Source organism: Artemia sp. Qi Xiang Cuo, chromosome 9 (genome assembly GCF_049724085.1).
Source record: "Artemia sp. Qi Xiang Cuo chromosome 9, ASM4972408v1, whole genome shotgun sequence".
NCBI lineage: Eukaryota > Metazoa > Arthropoda > Branchiopoda > Anostraca > Artemiidae > Artemia > Artemia sp. Qi Xiang Cuo.
In genome coordinates this window covers 65,414,784-65,434,937 of record NC_142802.1, presented here as the reverse complement: position 1 = coordinate 65,434,937, position 20,154 = coordinate 65,414,784, and the positions used below count along the sequence as shown (strand labels likewise).

Sequence of the window (20,154 nt, the reverse complement as noted above, 5' to 3'; positions counted from 1 at the left end):
TGTTTGTCTGACTTGTAGATTTTAAAATAAATTATATCTGTAAAACGACCCCCCCCCCAAAAAAAAAAAAAAAAAAAAACGATATATATTATCGATTTCCTACAGTAGAGACAAAGAAATTTTTTTTTATCCATATAGAATCTTCTTTTAATATCTTTCACTGAAACAAATAAAAGGAGGCAAAAAATATCAATTTCAAAAAATTTTCCATTCGAAGCTCAGACAATACACTGATTGTATAAGTCCTTGTTTCAATTTACCAAAAAAGAAAATATCACCATTTTATGTCATAAATAAAGCAATGAAAAAATCAAGCATTGGGTGAAAAACTTTTTTGACTCTTTAGTGTCTGCAACGTGAAGTCGGAAATCTTTACATGGATATATTTCACTAGCACTGTTCATTTCCATATCAGAGGTTTTGCAGTCAGTTAAAAGGGTATTGGCTTCTTCCAAAGTTACCTAAAAATCAAGATAAAGTATTCATTTCAAATAAAAATGGCACATGAATATAGGGATGTAACAAACAAACACTGGAAGGGGGGTTTAGACTGCCATCTTCCTAATAAAGTTGAGGACGAGTATGGTGTAGTTGATGATGAAATTTCGGTTAGGACAATGATGATAAGAGAATGAACTCTTTCTCTACGTATTACTACTAATAACTGGTCGCAGCACCGAGCCGCCTGAGGCCAACGCAGCTACGCACGCTCCTCCTCCATCCCAATCTATTCAAAGCCTCCCTCTACACCCTCCCAGGAAGTTCCGATTTCCCTTAAATCTTTCTTTATGACATCCTCCCACCCAAACTGCGGACGATCTCCTTTCCTTTTAGCCCTAGACGGTTGGCCGAAAAGGACAATCTTCGGAAATCTGTCATCCTTCATCCGCAGAACGTGCCCTAGCCATCTCAACCTTTCTCTCATTATAGCCTTAGAAAGCAAGATTGAACCACACTTTTCGTACAGCCTACTGTTTGAAATACGGTCAGTCAGCAGGTTACCCAGAACAATCCGCAGGCAATATCTCTGGAATTTTGAAAAAAAGTCAGCTGATTCCTGAATTCAGAGTTAACGTCTTCCATGATTAATCATTCTCCACGTAGATGTAAAATAAAACAACATTTGTGGATGGGGTTGGGGAGCTATCAGATTTGGCAGGAATAAACAAAGTATATTAGTTTTTTCGTTCATTTTAATGATTTTTAGCTCGCCTATAAAATTTTTTTTGGTTTTTATCCCTTTTGCTATTCGGTTTCCTGATGCTCCTGCTGCCCTTATTTCGGTTCCCAGCACCGCAGAAGGCGCCTTGTGCGAATGAACCCACTTTCCACTGGTACATATATAAATATAGATAGATGTGATACAAAAATAGACAAATAGATGTGATACCACCTCCATAGACAGATGGAGATGAAGCGGGTTTCTTGAAACTTCATGAGAGCCAATATAGCTTGCGAGTGAAAGAATGAATAAGAAAGTTTGGATATATTGATGGCATAAATATATAATTTTTTTTATTAAAAACTAAAACTATTATTTTTTTTTTTCCAAAACCGACACGAAAACTGCGTGAGCACTATTTCAAAATAAAAGAGACTAAAAAAAAATCCTTCTAGAGACAAATCTCTAACGTTGATCAAATTCAATAGTTGAAGACGGATTATATTTTAATACTTTAATCTGAAATTTTAAGGCATTAGTATGTGTAAATTAAGGCTATTATTTGTATTTTAAATAGAAAGTAGGCTTAAATTGTATAATATTCAATTGTTTAGTTAGCTCAGACTCAGAGCTATTTTAATCTAAAACAAAGTCCTGAAAACAAAGCAAGGGATTGCGGTATAGGGCGTACCGTAGTTATATAAGGCCGTACGCAGTATAGGCGACCGTGAGTCCAAAATCACAACTTGTGACACATCTTTGCCATTTCACAAGTGCTCTAACACCAAGACTCCCACTCCCACCAACTTTAGTACCAAGACTCCAACCAAAATTAAACAGGTGATCAGATATCCGGAATTTCTAATAGAAGAGTGTTTTCAAATTGGTTCGAGGTGACTGAACAAACAGCGATCGGAACAATTAAAAACCTTTCTCCTTTTTCGCAATACCTCCCCTACCTCCAGAATGAAAACTTCCAAAGCAACGACAATCTCCCACAATGGAGTGGATATGTATCCACTGCATAGCTCAATCACCCCGAAATAATTTCGAGGTGATTGAGCAAACAGCGGTCAAACCCTAGGAATAATTATAAATACTTCTCTTATTCGCAACATCCCCCCAACCTCCCACACTGCAATGGATATGGATTACTGTCAAAGGTTTAGAAAATACCAAAAAAAATAAAACAATCAAATGAACTAAATATTAGATATATATTTTAAATAATTCAATATTAAAATACAAGCTTCAAATACTAGCGTAATGTGTTGAATTAATTTACGATATCATAAATTCTATGTTCAGACTGAAGACGGGTTGAAGATATGAAACAGGAGCAATCTGAGTGAGAACAGACAACAGTGTAATAGAAAAGAGCTCTTGGCTAGGGTATAAAAGAGGGAAGTAAAGAATGAGGAGTTGGCGAGAATACCCATTCGAAAAGGCTATCAGAGAATAAATAGGAGATGTTTATATACTTCTAATATAATTTTAAAAGTTGTTCTGCTTCACTCTACGTTCTAAATACCACATCTCCGCTAAACTGAATAAGAGACTAAATTTTTAGTCCCTTACGCATGTAAATATGTACATAAATATACATACCTGAGCTGAGGTAGTCCTTTGAAATATTCTGGTATTTGAATCTTCGTTACTGCAATCATTGTCTTGGTTTCCTGTCCAAAAGGACGAAGATTCCATTTTCTTCTTCAGCCAATTTACGGCGAATTGCCAACGTGCTGGAGCCTAAACACAAAAAAAACTTATATATCAGGTATACGTAATTGACACTGTCGGCAACGCTTGTGGAATCCCGTTTATTTGAGCAAGTCTATTTATATTATGGAAGGTATGGCATTCAACTACGACTTTTCAATAGCAACGTTATGATGTTCCCAATCAGAGACCATTGTTAGATTTTGGAACAATGGCTGACCTTGATGATGAGATTTACTCCTCCTCAATGGCTGACCTTGTTTTTTTTATTGGGGTTATGTTTTGAATTTTTTTACCTGTTATTTTATTTCGCGCCGTTAGCTTTTTAATTCTTCCAATTTGGGTTTTTGTTTCATTTTTATATCAACGTTGTTCGTTTTTGTCTTTTTATTTATTTCACTCTCTTTTATCTGGTCAAATTTTTCGTATTTTTACTCAGAAAATGTGAACTTGACTTTTTGAGACTTTCTCTAATATTGCTGAAGAAGGAAAGGAGTTGTCTTCTCAAAATATCCGTTTTTGATGCATCCATTATTTTCGTTGGCCTTTTCCCTATTAAACCCCATTTTCGCCTTTCTTCTCTTTTAGCCTAACATTAAACTTGATTTTGGAGTACATTCCTTTTTTAGACTTAATATGTATTAAAGACTCTAAGTTTGCCTCATCAAAAAGAAATAAATGACAATAGAGGGGCTGTTAAACGGGAAATATCACTAGAATAGTGCACTTCTGGAAAAAAAAAATTGGGGGAGATAAAGATTAAAGCACGGGAACTTCAATGGTGACGGGAAGCACGTCAAGCGGACGCTCAAAAGCACCTTTACGGGCACTCGAAGCGCTAAAAAAGGTGTAAGTTTACTAGTCTCTCTACAGACGCATCAAAACTCCAGACAATACGTTTTAAGAAATGTAGATTCCATTGGCAGATAAAAATAAAGAAACGGATTGCTCTGAAGTGCGCAATAGAGCGCAAAATGGAAGCACGTAAAGCGCAAAATGGAAGCACCTATTCAATGGAATATAAAAACTGGCAAAAACACAGTTTAGAGTACTAGAAGTTCGACTGTTACAAACCGCAGCTCGAGTTTGTCTGTCCAAGCACGTATTTGCGCGCTCAAAAGCACGCAAAACTGATGGAATGTTTTGAAAAACTCTGGAAAGAGTTGAAATATAGTATGAAATATCGGGAACCCAATGGTGATCGGTTTTAAGTCGAGCGGTTGCTCTATAGAGTCTTATAAAGCACCCGCAGCGCTAAAAAAGCGCAAGTTTACCAGTTTCGCTACAAAAGCACAAAATATCTGTTTTCCGAACAAACTGAAGTTCCGAAATGTGAAGGAACAGCGGACTGCAGAAGATTACGAAATGGGTTCGGCATTTCAGAAGAGGTTCCAGACAAACACTAAAAACCTTGTAAATACCATAATAGAATAGGGTAATCCTTTCGAAAGTATGTATGTACAACACCTTTCGAAAGTATGTCTCGTTTCCATCAACTCCGGGAGAGTACCCCATTGTCTTGCCATCAGTAGTTACTGCAGTCTGGAAATTGTTGGCTAATCCCAGTACGATACTTTTGCGGAAGAGAGTTTTGCAAAACGTACAAAGCTTATTGATTCAACTCCGGGAGAGTACCCCATTGTCTTGCCATCAGTAGTTACTGCAGTCTGGAAATTGTTGGCTAATCCCAGTACGATACTTTTGCGGAAGAGAGTTTTGCAAAACGTACAAAGCTTATTGATTCAACTCCGGGAGAGTACCCCATTGTCTTGCCATCAGTAGTTACTGCAGTCTGGAAATTGTTGGCTAATCCCAGTACGATACTTTTGCGGAAGAGAGTTTTGCAAAACGTACAAAGCTTATTGATTCAACTCCGGGAGAGTACCCCATTGTCTTGCCATCAGTAGTTACTGCAGTCTGGAAATTGTTGGCTAATCCCAGTACGATACTTTTGCGGAAGAGAGTTTTGCAAAACGTACAAAGCTTATTGATTCAACTCCGGGAGAGTACCCCATTGTCTTGCCATCAGTAGTTACTGCAGTCTGGAAATTGTTGGCTAATCCCAGTACGATACTTTTGCGGAAGAGAGTTTTGCAAAACGTACAAAGCTTATTGATTCAACTCCGGGAGAGTACCCCATTGTCTTGCCATCAGTAGTTACTGCAGTCTGGAAATTGTTGGCTAATCCCAGTACGATACTTTTGCGGAAGAGAGTTTTGCAAAACGTACAAAGCTTATTGATTCAACTCCGGGAGAGTACCCCATTGTCTTGCCATCAGTAGTTACTGCAGTCTGGAAATTGTTGGCTAATCCCAGTACGATACTTTTGCGGAAGAGAGTTTTGCAAAACGTACAAAGCTTATTGATTCAACTCCGGGAGAGTACCCCATTGTCTTGCCATCAGTAGTTACTGCAGTCTGGAAATTGTTGGCTAATCCCAGTACGATACTTTTGCGGAAGAGAGTTTTGCAAAACGTACAAAGCTTATTGATTCAACTCCGGGAGAGTACCCCATTGTCTTGCCATCAGTAGTTACTGCAGTCTGGAAATTGTTGGCTAATCCCAGTACGATACTTTTGCGGAAGAGAGTTTTGCAAAACGTACAAAGCTTATTGATTCAACTCCGGGAGAGTACCCCATTGTCTTGCCATCAGTAGTTACTGCAGTCTGGAAATTGTTGGCTAATCCCAGTACGATACTTTTGCGGAAGAGAGTTTTGCAAAACGTACAAAGCTTATTGATTCATCGATACGCCAAAACAGGATGTCATTATTTTCAACTCCCATTCCATCATCGATACTGAAGTCAAAATCGATCCTACAGATGGCCAAGTCAGATTCAGCCCTATTTGCCAAACTCTATATTGGCTACAACACCAGAGGTGCTGACTCGGAAATTTTTCAAACACGAGAACCTGCCTTTCCCTTCTTCAATCTATGATCAAGGTAATCTGAGATTCGGCACGAAGCCTGATATTGTAACTCTGCTCACAGCTTTTTCTTATGAAGTTGTGACCGAGAAACCTCACCCCAATTCCAAGGTTTTTGATGGTGCTGTCCCAGTCCACCTTATAAAACCAAAAAGCAAGACCTTTGGTGAATATGCTACAGAAGAAATCTGCTATGTATCTGACAAAGGTTGAAGAAATAACTTCAATTCCAAAAAACGACACTGTGTATGGCAAAGGATGGTTTTGGAAAGCCTGGGAAGCGCACAGTGTCATGAGCCACTGTTTTCTCTTCAAAAGCTCACTGAAAACGAGTCAGTAAACAAGTTGAAGAAGTATCTGTTCACAAAAAAAAGGATCATCCTTGGACAGACTTCCGCCAACCCAGGATGCGCTAAACCAGCAAATTCGGCACGCTTACCTTGAAGCCCAGGTATAGTCCAGTTCTCATCTTGCCATTATTACCGAAAAGAACCCCAACGATTACGGATGGGAAAAGCAATGGGCATGGGGCTCCCCGATGGTCAACCCTGCCCCAAGGTTATGTCGCCTGTCGAGAGTTTATACGATGCAGTTGCAAAAAGCAATGCTCTGGGCGTTGCAACTGCAACAGCAACTCACTTGAGTGCACCGAGTTATGTTCTTGCCACGGGTCCTGCCAAGTATAATGAATCTTTATGTCATGTATTTTGATGTCCCTTTTAAGGTCCAAGCCTAACTTAGAATCTCGGTTGCTAAGCATGGGATCTGATATCTCAGCGAAGTACCATATTATGTGATAATTATTGCCTTATTTTTTATTCCATTTTCTAATGACAATGACAATCAAGACAAGTTACCTAAAATAGCAAACGGAAATGGCTTTTTTGGTTGCGTATCTCCGAAAATGTGTGTTCAAAATCATTCGTTCTTTTCGTGTCATTAAGCGTCGTGGGCTCTGCTGGACGCTCTAAATCGCGCTCCGTATTGCATGTTCGATGCCATTTCGAATTATCGCTTGTTTTAAGAAACTAATGTTTTGTACATTTTTCTATTTCCGCACTTGAAGCGGGCATTAAGACATGCCAGGACTGGATTCTGGCTTACAGATTTACTTTCCTTTCAACACCACTCGACTCTTGGTATTTCAAACCGTGTTTCTACCAAATCTGAACATTCTGTAATAAGCAGAACTGTTTTGCGCTTTTAGCGCACTTTTCCGCGATTGCAAAGGTGCTATAACGCGATCACTCGACTTTGTACCAGTGATTATTGGGTTCCCCATACTTTGTACTACATTACCCCTTTTTCATGAGTTTCTTCAAACTTTCCATCAGTTTTGCACGCTTTTGAGCGCACAAATTTGCGCTTTGACGTGCAGACTCGAGCTGTTCTTGTAATCTTCGGACTTCTAGTACTCTGATTTTCCTGTTTTGGTATTAAATAGGATAGGCGCTCCTATTTTGCGCTTTACGCTAGTGTTGGGCGATATTTTGATTAATCGATATATCGATATTTTTACTTTCGATATTCGATATATCGATATTTCGGATCAGTTTTTTGCTATCTCATGGATTTGCCGAAGTTCAGTAACGCAAAGGGTAAATAAATGGTATTTTGTATAGCTTTCTTTTTCAAAACTCAAATAATATAAAATCAAACAGTAAAAATAAACTTCGATTACATAAATGAATATAAAAAAAATAGATTATGAATTATTCGGGCTCAGGAAAAGATAAAAACAAACTACTGGCTATTCAAAAATAGCAGCATGTCAATGTTTTTCCCTGAGAGTAGTTTCCGCTGTTCATAATTATCTGACCAGCCTTGGAAAACACTCTTTCAGAATTCATTGCAACTTCGTACAGATGTTTTTGGGACCTCATAGCACGAGATTTCCACCACTTGAGTGGACAAGTTTCTCTCGAAACTATTTGCTCCCTATTGAAAGTTTGCAGAGCCATGATATATTCGGCTGCTGTCGAAGCATGTCCTGCATTGACCATAAAGACGTCATCGTGTGAACCCCACAAACTGGCTTGATTCTGATATGACTGCATCGCAGGGACTGCGATGGTACTTATATCTTCTGATCGAGATTCAGCAGCCAGCAAGGCCAAATCTATCTCGTTTGCAATTTTGCTCTCAACTTGTAGAAGATTCAGTTCCAGTTCCAAAAATTTGTAGATCTTCAGGTGAAATACACATTTTCTTGAAACGCGCGTCAACATGTGGCAATTGCGACGGGTGTGACTTCACAAAGGCCTATAAACCCAAAGTGCATTTTATTTTGCAAAGGCTTTCGAAGCTCATCAGCAACATCTGAGAATCCACCAAAATCTACCTGAACAAGGTGGCGTCTCAAAATCTTAGACAAAGGCAGGACTTTCAAGATGGGGGATAGCTTTAAGAAGAGAGCTCAATGGTTGCCTCTTCAAGGAGTATAAGCACCGCAATCACATTTGAAATAACACCCCACTCGCTATCAGTGAGTATGAGGTCCACTTTACCGAGGAGCGCAAGCGAGCTTGTTACCGATTCTTTCAAATCTTGTAGACTACCCAACAGAGTGAGAAGCGAACTCCATTTAGTGGTCACATCAGGTTTTAGTTTTTTTGTGCAAAAGCTATCACCGCCGATTTGAACTTGGTGTAGCATGTTGGTAGCTACAACCTTACTTCTTAAAAGTCTGAAAATACTTTAGCCTTTTGGATGAAAGGCACAAGTTCAGCAGCATCATTCATAGCAGACCCCACATCAAATTTATAGTATCGGCGAAGCACAAACATTTGACCATCCTGTACCTACTTGGGATACAGCATCCTTTACGGCCCGAACTACATATGCTCCATTATCAGTTACTACAGCAACAACCTCTTCCTTGATCCACCACTCAGTTGCAATTTTCATAAGGTGAGCCTTAATAGCATCAGCAGTACATAATATAGATATATATATATATATATATATATATATATATATATATATATATATATATATATATATATATATATATATATATAATACAATTAAGCTAGTTACAATTAAGCTAGATTACCTTATCTTAGTTTATCTGTGACAGTGCTCCGTTTCCTTGACAGAATTTTTCAGACTGAGAAAATTCACCCTGTCTGATCGGCTAGTTTAGCTTTAATAACATTCAAAATCCAAACTTTTCATTATTACATCATTTGTGGTGAATTTTTGATTCTCAGTTGATAATAATTCACACGTATCAGACTCGGGAGCTGGAAGTGAATTCTTGCGAAAAAGATGCTAGGGTAAGATGTAAGATAAGGATAAATAAAATCAATGATAGATGAAAGAATTCAAACCTGCAAAGAATCCCAAAGATGTATGCTGAAAATTTGCAGAATTTTCATGCGGTGGATTTTCCGCGGGGAACATAGGGGGTTAGAGACCCCTAAAAAAATATCGGTTTCGATACTACGTTTCGATATTCGGTATCGATATATTGATATATCAATATCGATATCAAATATCACCCAACACTACTTTACGCATTTTTTTTAGCGCTATATTGTGTGCTTCAGAGCGACCCTTTACTTTTTATATAGCCGCCATTGGAATCGCCATATCTTAATATGTATATTCATAGATTTTGATACTTCTGTAGAGATACTGGTAGACTTGCGCCTTTTTTAAGCACTTCGGGCACTCGTAAAGGTGTTTTAGAGCGTCCGCTCGACGTGCTTCCCGTCACCATTAGATTCCCTGTGCCAATTTTCTTATTTCCACCAATTTTCGTGCTTTTTGCCAGAAGGGCATGATTCTTATGCTTAGCAGCCCCGCTAAAATCAATGTAAACTATAGAGAAAAAGAAAGAAATGAATATAAAGACGACAAACGGGTCTATGACCAGTAAATGAAAGTGATGAGAAACAACAAAAATTTAACGATATTTCACCCGTATATAACAAGGCGTCTTCAGCGTATATATATATATATATATATATATATATATATATATATATATATATATATATATATATATATATATATATATATATATATAACTAAAATAAACTAACACAAAATATATAATATACAATTACTTACATTTACAATTTGCAGTTACCTTCATCAAACCCCGAAAGTGGTTTGATGATGATTCGACAAAAAAATACATACACAAAGACTTTACTTTAAACAGGGATAGTGGCGATATCTTTATAAATCCTATTTATGAAAACATAATAGAAATAAATTCAACATACGATCCTTCCAATCATAATGAAGGGTCAATTAGCCTGGTTCACCCGAAACGAAGCAATAGACAATCCATACCCAATCTGATTTTTGAATGATACTTGGTAGCTCCCGTTTTTTTCTTTTTTTTATTTCTTAGATACTTCGAAAAGTTATTTTTCTTTTATATTTTTGAGCACCGAAGTCGGCTTGGCCGAGGTCTTCGCCAAAACATCTGCCTTGTTTCATGTTTCTCATTCACCGAATGAAATTTATCCTTTTTTGTTGTCTTGTCACGTTTTCTTCATGTCTCAGCCCGGGTTCTGCCCCCCCTCCCCCTTTCAGCGGCCCTGTATATGTATCATACCAAAAATATAAAAATATAGTTACATAGTTTGCTATACTTAGGCCTACCTGTTTAGGTGAGATTTAATTGTTTTAACATTTTAGTTAGTTGATCAACATTATACTTTATAACTATTGATTTTTATAATCGATTTAACGAAATTTTCCCGATTTTGAATAATATATATTTTTCAATTATTAAAATATATAAAAAATTTCGTTAACCATATCTAAACAAAATCATTTACAGTAGTTAGCTAGAAAATTAGCAGAAAAGAACTAGACCCTTTAGTTAGTTTTTTGCAGTGTTAGAAATTAATTAAAATACCAACATTACTTTTTTTTCAAAATTTGCGATTACAAAATTATGGATAATTTTAGAAAATTAGCCAATTTTTGCAAACAAAAATAGTCATAAAAAAATAAACAATGGAAAATAAGTAACAAAATGTAGGCATGTATATGAACAGCAAATGTACATGAAAATAAGCAAATGTATGTGAACAGTGCAAGAAATTACAAAAACTTAAAGAGATTTCGAGTGAGGGTTGGAGTATGCCATAAAAGGATTTACCTTCAGCGCCATCCTGGTGTCAAACGCCTAACTTATGTTTCGTAAAATAAATCCCGTAAATAATACGAAAGTGACTCTTCAAAATACTTATTAAGTTTTCAAATTCAATTTCGCTGATGAATTATTATTTTTTTTTAATTCTTTTTTTGACACGCCTTAAACTTTGATTAATAACAAAAATAATTTGCACTTTGCGACAGTTTTTCGGCGATAGATGATAATGGCGTTCGACTCCAGTGCGGCGTTAAAAAAAAATTAAATGTATTCTTTAAAAACAAAAACAACCAGAATATGAGATTTGGCTTGAATTCAAGTCTGTTACAGATCTTAATTTGAAAATATTATCTTTCGCCAATGTTTATCAGGCAATCGATGCTAATTTACCAATTAAGTAAGATTAAATTACTTAAAACTTTGAATTAATTAATTAATATGCTAAAACAAAGGCTCGGCTAAAATTTTAGCTGTATTACTTAAAAACAAGAACGACCAGAAGTTGATGCTTGGCTTCAAAGCCGTATCCAGGATTTTTTTTTCGGGGGGGGGGGGGTACAATTTTTTTTTTTTTACAAAACGCAACTAAAATTTTTATATATGTTTTGCTACTTTTTTACGAACCAGACCAAAATTTCGGGGTGGGGTCCAAACTGGATACCCTCCCCCTTTTCTGGATACGGCCATGCTTGGCTTGGATTTAAGTCTGTTACAGTCCTTACATGGAGTGTATTATCTTTCGTCGATGTTAATGGGGTAATCGATGGTAATAAGTAAATAGTGTTTTATAATTACCATTTAGGCAGGATCTTACTGTTTTAACTCTGAATTTATTCGCTAAAATAAATTAATTAAGACACTCAATTAATACACTACGATAAAAGTTCGGAGAAAATTCCGACTGCATCCTCGAGAAGGGAAAACAATCCGAAATTTGTTAAACTTGGTTCGAGTTTGCGTCTGTTACAGTTCTTACCTGGAGAATATTATCTTTGGCTGATGGTAATCGGGCAGCCAGATTAACAATAAACTTGATCAGCTGGTAAGCTCTTCGGCTCTCGCTGGTATTTTGATTACTTATCATAGCCAACATGCCGCCAACATTACTGGAATCAGGGTCGGAAAAACCGTCAATGACCCACTGGGCTCGTTCGTGTTGTACCTCATCACTAATTGCCTGGAAACACAGATTTAGTGAGTTATTTTAAGTCACAGATTTAGTCACAAAAATAGCTGAAAAATATCACAAATAATTTTTGGCTAAAATAAATTAATCTGTGTTATTTCTACGAATTTTTAAATTGAAGTCGAAAATTCTTATATTCTATTGTTTTTCTTCTAGGTTTGGGTATCTCAAAAAAAGAAGTTTCAACTGTTTAGGGAAGTTTTCCTTTGTAATTTTTTCGACTGAATTCAAAAGTGTGATCAGATTTTTTTTCTTTTTACAAAAAAAAAAAAAATATTTAAACAAGGGGACACAAGGCAAGGTAATCTATATCGTATTACATTCTTCTGAATCACTTATAATATAGAATTATAGTGATCAAAACAACATGAAAACAATACTGAAGTTTCTAAAAACAACTGAAAAAAGGAGTTTTAACTGTTAAGAGAAGTTTTACATTGTAATTTTTCCTGCTGAATTCAAAAGTGTGATCAGATTTTTTTTTCTTTTTAAAAAAAAAAAAAAAAAAATTGAAACAAGGGGACACAAGGCAAGGTAATCTATATCGTATTAAATTCTTATGAATCACTTATAATATAGAATTATAGTGATCAAAACAACATGAAAACAATACTGACGTTTCTAAAAACAACTGAAAAAAGGAGTTTCAACTGTTAACAGAAGTTTTAAATTGTAATTTTTCCTGCTGAATTCAAAAGTGTTAACAGATTTTTTTTCTTTTTAAAAAAAAAAAAAAAAAAATATAAACAAGGGGACACAAGGCAAGGTAATCTATATCGTATTACATTCTTCTGAATCACTTATAATATAGAATTATAGTGATCAAAACAACATGAAAACAATACTGAAGTTTCTAAAAACAACTGAAAAAAGGAGTTTCAACTGTTAAGAGAAGTTTTACATTGTAATTTTTCCTGCTGAATTCAAAAGTGTGATCAGATTTTTTTTCTTTTTACAAAAAAAAAAAAAAAATTGAAACAAGGGGACACAAGGCAAGGTAATCTATATCGTATTACATTCTTCTGAATCACTTATAATATAGAATTATAGTGATCAAAACAACATGAAAACAATACTGAAGTTTCTAAAAACAACTGAAAAAAGGAGTTTTAACTGTTAAGAGAAGTTTTAAATTTTAATTTTTCCTGCTGAATTAAAAAGTGTGATCAGATTTGTTTTTCTTTTTACAAAAAAAAAAAAAAAAATATTTAAACAAGGGGACCCAAGGCAAGGTAATATATATCGTATTACATTCTTCTGAATCACTTATAATATAGAATTATAGTGATCAAAACAACATGAAAACAATACTGAAGTTTCTAAAAACAACTGAAAAAAGGAGTTTCAACTGTTAAGAGAAGTTTTACATTGTAATTTTTCCTGCTGAATTCAAAAGTGTGATCAGATTTTTTTTCTTTTTACAAAAAAAAAAAAAAAAATCTAAACAAGTGGACACAAGGCAAGGTAATCTATATCGTATTACATTCTTCTGAATCACTTATAATATAGAATTATAGTGATCAAAACAACATGAAAACAATACTGAAGTTTCTAAAAGCAACTGAAAAAAGGAGTTTCAACTGTTAAGAGAAGTTTTACATTGTAATTTTTCCTGCTGAATTCAAAAGTGTGATCAGATTTTTTTATTTTTACAAAAAAAAAAAAAAAAAATCTAAACAAGGGGACACAAGGCAAGGTAATCTATATCTTATTACATTCTTCTGAATCACTTATAATATAGAATTATAGTGATCAAAACAACATGAAAACAATACTGAAGTTTCTAAAAACAACTGAAAAAAGGAGTTTCAACTATTAAGAGAAGTTTTACATTGTAATTTTTCCCGCTGAATTCAAAAATGTGATCTGATTTTTTTTTTGACAAAAAAACGAAAAAAACGAAAACGGGACTCTAAAAAAAGGAACACGAGCCAAGGTAATTTATATTGTACTACATCCTTCTTGAATAACTTTACACTTTAAAACCGATAAAGCTAGGAAAATGAATTTGTGGGTCTGTATACAAATCAAGCAAGATTCTATAGAAAGATTCAAGCAAGATTCTATTGAATGATTCAAGCAAGAATCTATTCAAAGATTCAAGCAAGATTCTATACAAAGATTCAAGCAACATTCTCAATTTAGCCTTGTTGATTAGCACGCTGGTCAACTAATTCCGAGAGAAATGGCTTAAAACTCCATTTTTTTTCTTTTTTCACTTTTTTTTTTAAACTGTTCTTTTACCGTCTACCACGATTAATAATACTAATTAATTATGATTAATAGAAACAAATTCGCGGATTGGTTGACAAGTCAAGTAAGAAGTCTATTCACCTTCAACAGCACAAGCTTCAAATCTCTACCCGTAGCCAAAATCTTGGCTACTCTCAAAATCTGAGAGAAAATAACTGGACTTTCATAAACACCTCTCAGGCCTTTTTAAAAAGAAATATTTAACACTACAGTTTCAGTATTGCATTAATACAAATTATCATACACCCACCAAATCATAAACTAGAATTTATTGCCAAGAGTGCAGAGGGATTACAGAGTCCTCTTCACAGACATCTATCGTCATAAATGGTAATTTATACGTCGTTATATAGTGTTTAGAGGGATCACAAGTTCCTCCTCAAAGACATCTATTATTATAAAGGATAATTTATACGTGCTTATATATTGTTTAGAGGGATCACAATTTCCTCCTCAAAGACATCTATCCTTATAAAGGATAACTTATATATGCTTATATAGTGTATAGTGGGGTCATAGTTTCCTCTCCAAAGAAATCTATCCTTAATACGTGTAAATTATACATCTTGTGGATTGATTATTTTGATCATAAGTAAAATACATCTATCTTAATTAAGGCTAAATAATTCATGCTTATATATTTTTTAGAGGAATCATAAGTTCATCCTCAAAGAAATCTATCCTTATAAAGGGTAATTTATACATCTTTATATAGTGTTTAGAGGGATCTAAGCTCTATCCTTATATAGGATAACTTATATAACTTTATAGTGTTTAGAGGGATTATCAATTCCTCCTTAAAGACATCTATACTTATATTTGATAACTTATATATGCTTATAGTGTTTAGAGGGGTTATAAGTTCCTCCTTAAAGACATCTATTATTATATATGGTAACTTATATATGGTTGTATAGTGCTTAGATGGATCAAAAGTTCCTCTTTAAATACATCTATCCTTTTAAAGTTTAACTTATATATGCTTATATAGTGTTTAGAGGGATCATAAGTAACTCAACAAAGAACTATATTATAATTTAGTATAAATAATACTTGCTAGTGTAGTGGTTAGTGTGATTATAAGTCCAATACATCTTTCTTAAGTAATGAAAAATTATACATCCGATAATAGTGTTTAGATGGATCATAATGTAATCTTCAAACACATCTATTAGATTAACGTGTAACTTATACATCTTGATATAGTGTTTAGAGGGATCATAAGTTCCTCCTCAAACACATCTATCCTCATAAAGGATAACTTATACGTCCTGTATAGTGTTTAGATTGATTATAAGTTAAATACATCTATCTATTTTAAGTGTTTCTGATTCATGCTTAGATTGTTTTTAGTGTGATTATAGTGTAATCTTCAACTACCTATATCCTAAGATAGGATAACTTATACATCTTTATATAGGGTTTATATGTATAAAAAGTTCCTCCTCAAAGACATATATCCTTATAAAGGGTAACTTATACATCGTTGTATATTGTTTAGAGGGAGCAAAAGTTAATCATCAAAGAAATATATCCTAATAAAGTATAACTTATACATCTTGTATATTGCTTATTGGGATAACAACTTCCACGTCAAAGAAATCTATCCTAATAAATGGTAATTTATAAATCCTTGTTTAGTGTTTAGATTGGTCATAGGTTCCTCTTCAAAGAAAAATATTTTTATAAATGATAATTTATACATGCTTGTATAGTGCTAATAGGGAAAACAGGTTCAACTTCAAAGACCTCTATTATAATAAATGGTAACTTATAATGGTAAAAAATTTCCTCAATTAAAAGAAATCTTTTTAAAATACCATTTTTCTGCTAAGACCTACCTGTGAACATAAGGGAATTGACATAAATCATATGCCTCGCCACTTTGAATGAGTATTCTGTTTGTACGTCTGTTTATTATATTCTGTTTATATATATATGTTTTATTTAAGAACCAGATTTTAACAAGAAGCTATAATACGCGATCCAAAGGATAACTTTAAAGCTGGATTAATAAACAATTGTATCGAGATTAGGAGGTAACAAGAAGCGTTGAAGCGTTCAACATAAAGTATACTCACGCCTGCGTATACGCCATCCAGAAAGGCCTGAGAGACAGGTGACTTTAGCTCTGTATTAGTTAGGGTCATTAAAAATAATATTATCAAAAGTTTTATCCGTGTCTTTGTTATTTTCCTAATACACTTTTAATTGAATATAACATGATAGAAGTTATATCGTCGCTGTAGTATCAAAAGGTTGTATCTTAGATTTTCAGAGTTCTGTGAAATAATTGCCAAAAGTAGTTGGCTAAGTTATTGTCAAAGGGGGTTAACCAACCTAGATCAAGAGGATCAATGTGCGACTGAACGTTCATTGCCCTTCTGATCGTCCCTTTGGAAACAGCTTTTGGTAATTATTTCACAAAAATCTGAAAATTTAAGATACAAACCTTAAGTGTGCCAGCAGAATATTTTGCCAAGCTAAACGACCTTTGAATTATGCCTGACTGAAAGCGAAATTCTTTGAAGTTATCCTAAAAAATTGGTATGTTCTTAGTTTTTTTAGATTAATTTGACAGGTAGAAGATGAATACACTTCAGGCATCTTTTTACGCTCTTTCCAAATATAATAATCGTAACCATAACACATTCTATGGCTGAGTCATCAAATTTATAAATGATCAGATTCGATAGTAATATACGACTTAGAAATACCAACTCAGCATTTAATTCTAACAATCAATTGGTAAGCTTTTAACTTGTTTTTACTAGTAAGATATAAGGAGCAAGGTGGTACTTTTTAAAAACTTATAAAGTTCCTCCCCGAGATGTTTGTCCGACTCGTAAAAAACGGAACAAAAATGAATATAAATAAATTTTTCATGCGTTTTTTAAGTTTTTTTTGTAATAGGATATTACAATAAGATGGGATATATTAATATTGAAAGAAAAAATGTTTCGCATTACTATTATTGCCAAAAAAATTATCTATTGTCTATTACCGAAAACAAATATACTAATAGAATAATAATATATGAACCCTCAAAGGGAATGGGCCTTTAGGGAACCCTTAAAGGTTCCCTTAAGGGCTCAAAATAGAATTTGCGATAGTACCGATTAAAATACTTCAAAAAAGCATAAAAAGGTACATCGAGTGGTGTATAAGTCTTCAACCTAGCGAAGTAATCAAAGAAGTAAAAATTTACGAGAAGATTTATCGAAAAAATCCGATTTTGAATGCCAGCATTAAAAAACAGTAATAAAACATTTTTTCGTCAATTTATGACTCTAGCATCAATTTCTTTACATCATTTTTTGGTAGGTTTTATTTCATTTTGAATTGTATTGAATAATAATACATAGTTGTATTTAAGTGTTGAATAGTTATATTTACTTCTGATGGAATTAAAGGACCAATTCTAATCGTTATATTGAATTTCTTTTAAGAATAAACGTAATATATAATATTCTTATATAATAAGAGAATAAATATAGTAATTAATCAACGTAATTTTGCATTCTTTAAAGATTAAATATAAATAAAAAATAGTGTAAAAAGTAAAGATAGAGCAAACAAAGAGTAAAAATATATAGAATAGAAATAAAAAGAATAGAAATAAAATATAATCTACACAATCAGCCTTTTCATATTACAACCTGGTTTTTATTTCATTTCAAATTGCATTGAATAATACTAAATAGTTGTATTTAAGCAACGACGAGTTATATTGACTTCTTAAAAGAAAGTTGTATTGACTTTCTTTTAAGAATAAGTGGATTTAATATCATCTACACAATCAGGTTTTTCACATACCAACTGGTGAGACTTAAGCCATTTTATTTCGATTCTTTGTTTAGTAAGAACATTCCTTACGATATTATTATACTCTTTTATCGATACAATTATAATTATAATACAATTATCGATACAAAAATAATGTATCTATCGATACAATTACAGGTAGTAGATGAAAAATCACGTTGAATATTATGAATAATTTCAACCATGTTGAACGGGCAATACTTGAAATTTGCTAAGAAAAATCCACTGCACTCAAGCCCACTAGGCAAGCCCTGCCACAGGGCTATGATGACACGTGAACCTGAAATTCTTACAGGAACTGAAAATCCCATAAATTAGTTTTTCGCAATAGAATGTTACCATCAAAATTAACCGAAATAGTTACAATTCTTGAATCAGCTCCAAATGGCAATCTCACATAACAATTTTATCAAAACTCATTTTTAGATTTTCATTCACTATGGCTACAATGCGTTCTTTATTTTCATGATTACTTCTGACCACTGTACTGGTGAGAACAAAAGTCTGATCTATCAAAATGATGTTGCTTGACATTTATAGCTAAGTATGTGAGCGGGCTATTAGAAGATGAATATTTGCAGCCAGATTTTTTGACAAGTTATTTTTTGTCTTTCTATTATTTTTTGTCTTTCTATTATTTTTTGTCTTTCTATTATTTTTTGTCTTTCTATTATTCTTGGCAGCACCAACCTAACAGAAAGCAAACGAATGCCGGAAATGAAAAAACTCATCATCCGGTTTTGCTCATAATTCACTTACGTTATCTATCGGAATCAGGAACACATAATAATCTGGCCCATTTTTTTGAATCATCAAATTATTAAAGGGTTACTCCACTGATGGCAAAACAAATCTTGACCACATCAACTAAAATCCACAAAGGCCTTAATGCCCAGGCGTCTTTGGGCCATAATCAATTCCTTCCCCATCGCGTGTGAGAAGTGAGAATTCAAAAAGAAAATAATCAAAGTTCAAATTAAGAGCATTAGCTAGCAACATTAAAACTGATCTATAGGATTTTTTGTACCTTTAACGGCGAACTAAGGCCTGGGTCCAAAAATTAAAACTAAAAATGAATGTCTTTTTTATTAAAGAGTTAAGGCCTTAGTAACGATAACCAAAAAATAGGCCTAATATGTTTGCCACAGAAAAAAAGAACAAGTGGTTCAACGAGTGAAAAAATGAGAAAAGGAACTTACTAGTAGATATTGAAGCAGGGCGAACAGATTTTTCAATTCACTTGCTGAGCCTGTTGATATCTGAAACTAAAGAAAAGAAAATGTAAAAAAACAGGGAAGCTAATTGGTCCTACCATAAAAAATAACAGTGAAAAAGTTATAATACTTATTTAAATTATTTTCCTCAGCAAAAACATCTAAAAGTGCTTAAAATAAGGGACAAGACAAGATTTATTTTCGAAAGAACATAGTCTAATGGACTACACGCTCTAATAGAACCGAATTTGCTTTTTATATCGAATGAACGATAAAAAAAAAACAAAAAAAACAACAATAGATCAACTTAAAAAATTATAATTTACATAAAGATAGTCACTAGAAAAATTAGAACACAATTAGTAAAATGTAACAAATAAAAGTAAAGTAGCCGAACATTAACAAAGTAAACATTACACAATTAATGGCAAAGAAAGACAGATAGATAGAAAGATAATACTTCTCCAGCTACTTACGACGCCATCTACTACAAATAAAATTTGAAGCATAAATGCTTAAATATATTAAATCTGTATCATAGGCAGCGCAATAGCGCCACCAAAGTAAAGAACGATGTTGGCACAATGTATTATTTTTTTTTTGTTGGTCTTAGACCAGGGCACTTCGTATCGAAGGAGTTGTCATAGAAACTTCGAATAGGGCTCATTCGATTGGAAATTGTAGTGGCTTGTACCCTTATTAATAGTCGAAAGTGATTGGAAGGCAACTAACACCCCTTCCACTCCC

General features: G+C 33.9%; 1 protein-coding gene across 1 annotated transcript in view; it reads right to left on the bottom strand.

The window, feature by feature from the left end:
- Positions 1 to 287: 287 nt before the first annotated feature.
- Positions 288 to 20,154, bottom strand: part of faf (ubiquitin carboxyl-terminal hydrolase-like faf) — a 134,028-nt gene continuing 114,161 nt past the window's right edge. The window contains exons 27-30 of the mRNA XM_089095065.1: positions 19,393 to 19,458; positions 11,906 to 12,106; positions 2,771 to 2,911; positions 288 to 461 (exon numbers count right to left, since the gene is read on the bottom strand). Of these exons, the coding sequence (XP_088951191.1) occupies positions 288 to 461; positions 2,771 to 2,911; positions 11,906 to 12,106; positions 19,393 to 19,458 (582 nt within the window). The remainder of the gene's footprint in view (positions 462 to 2,770; positions 2,912 to 11,905; positions 12,107 to 19,392; positions 19,459 to 20,154) is intronic.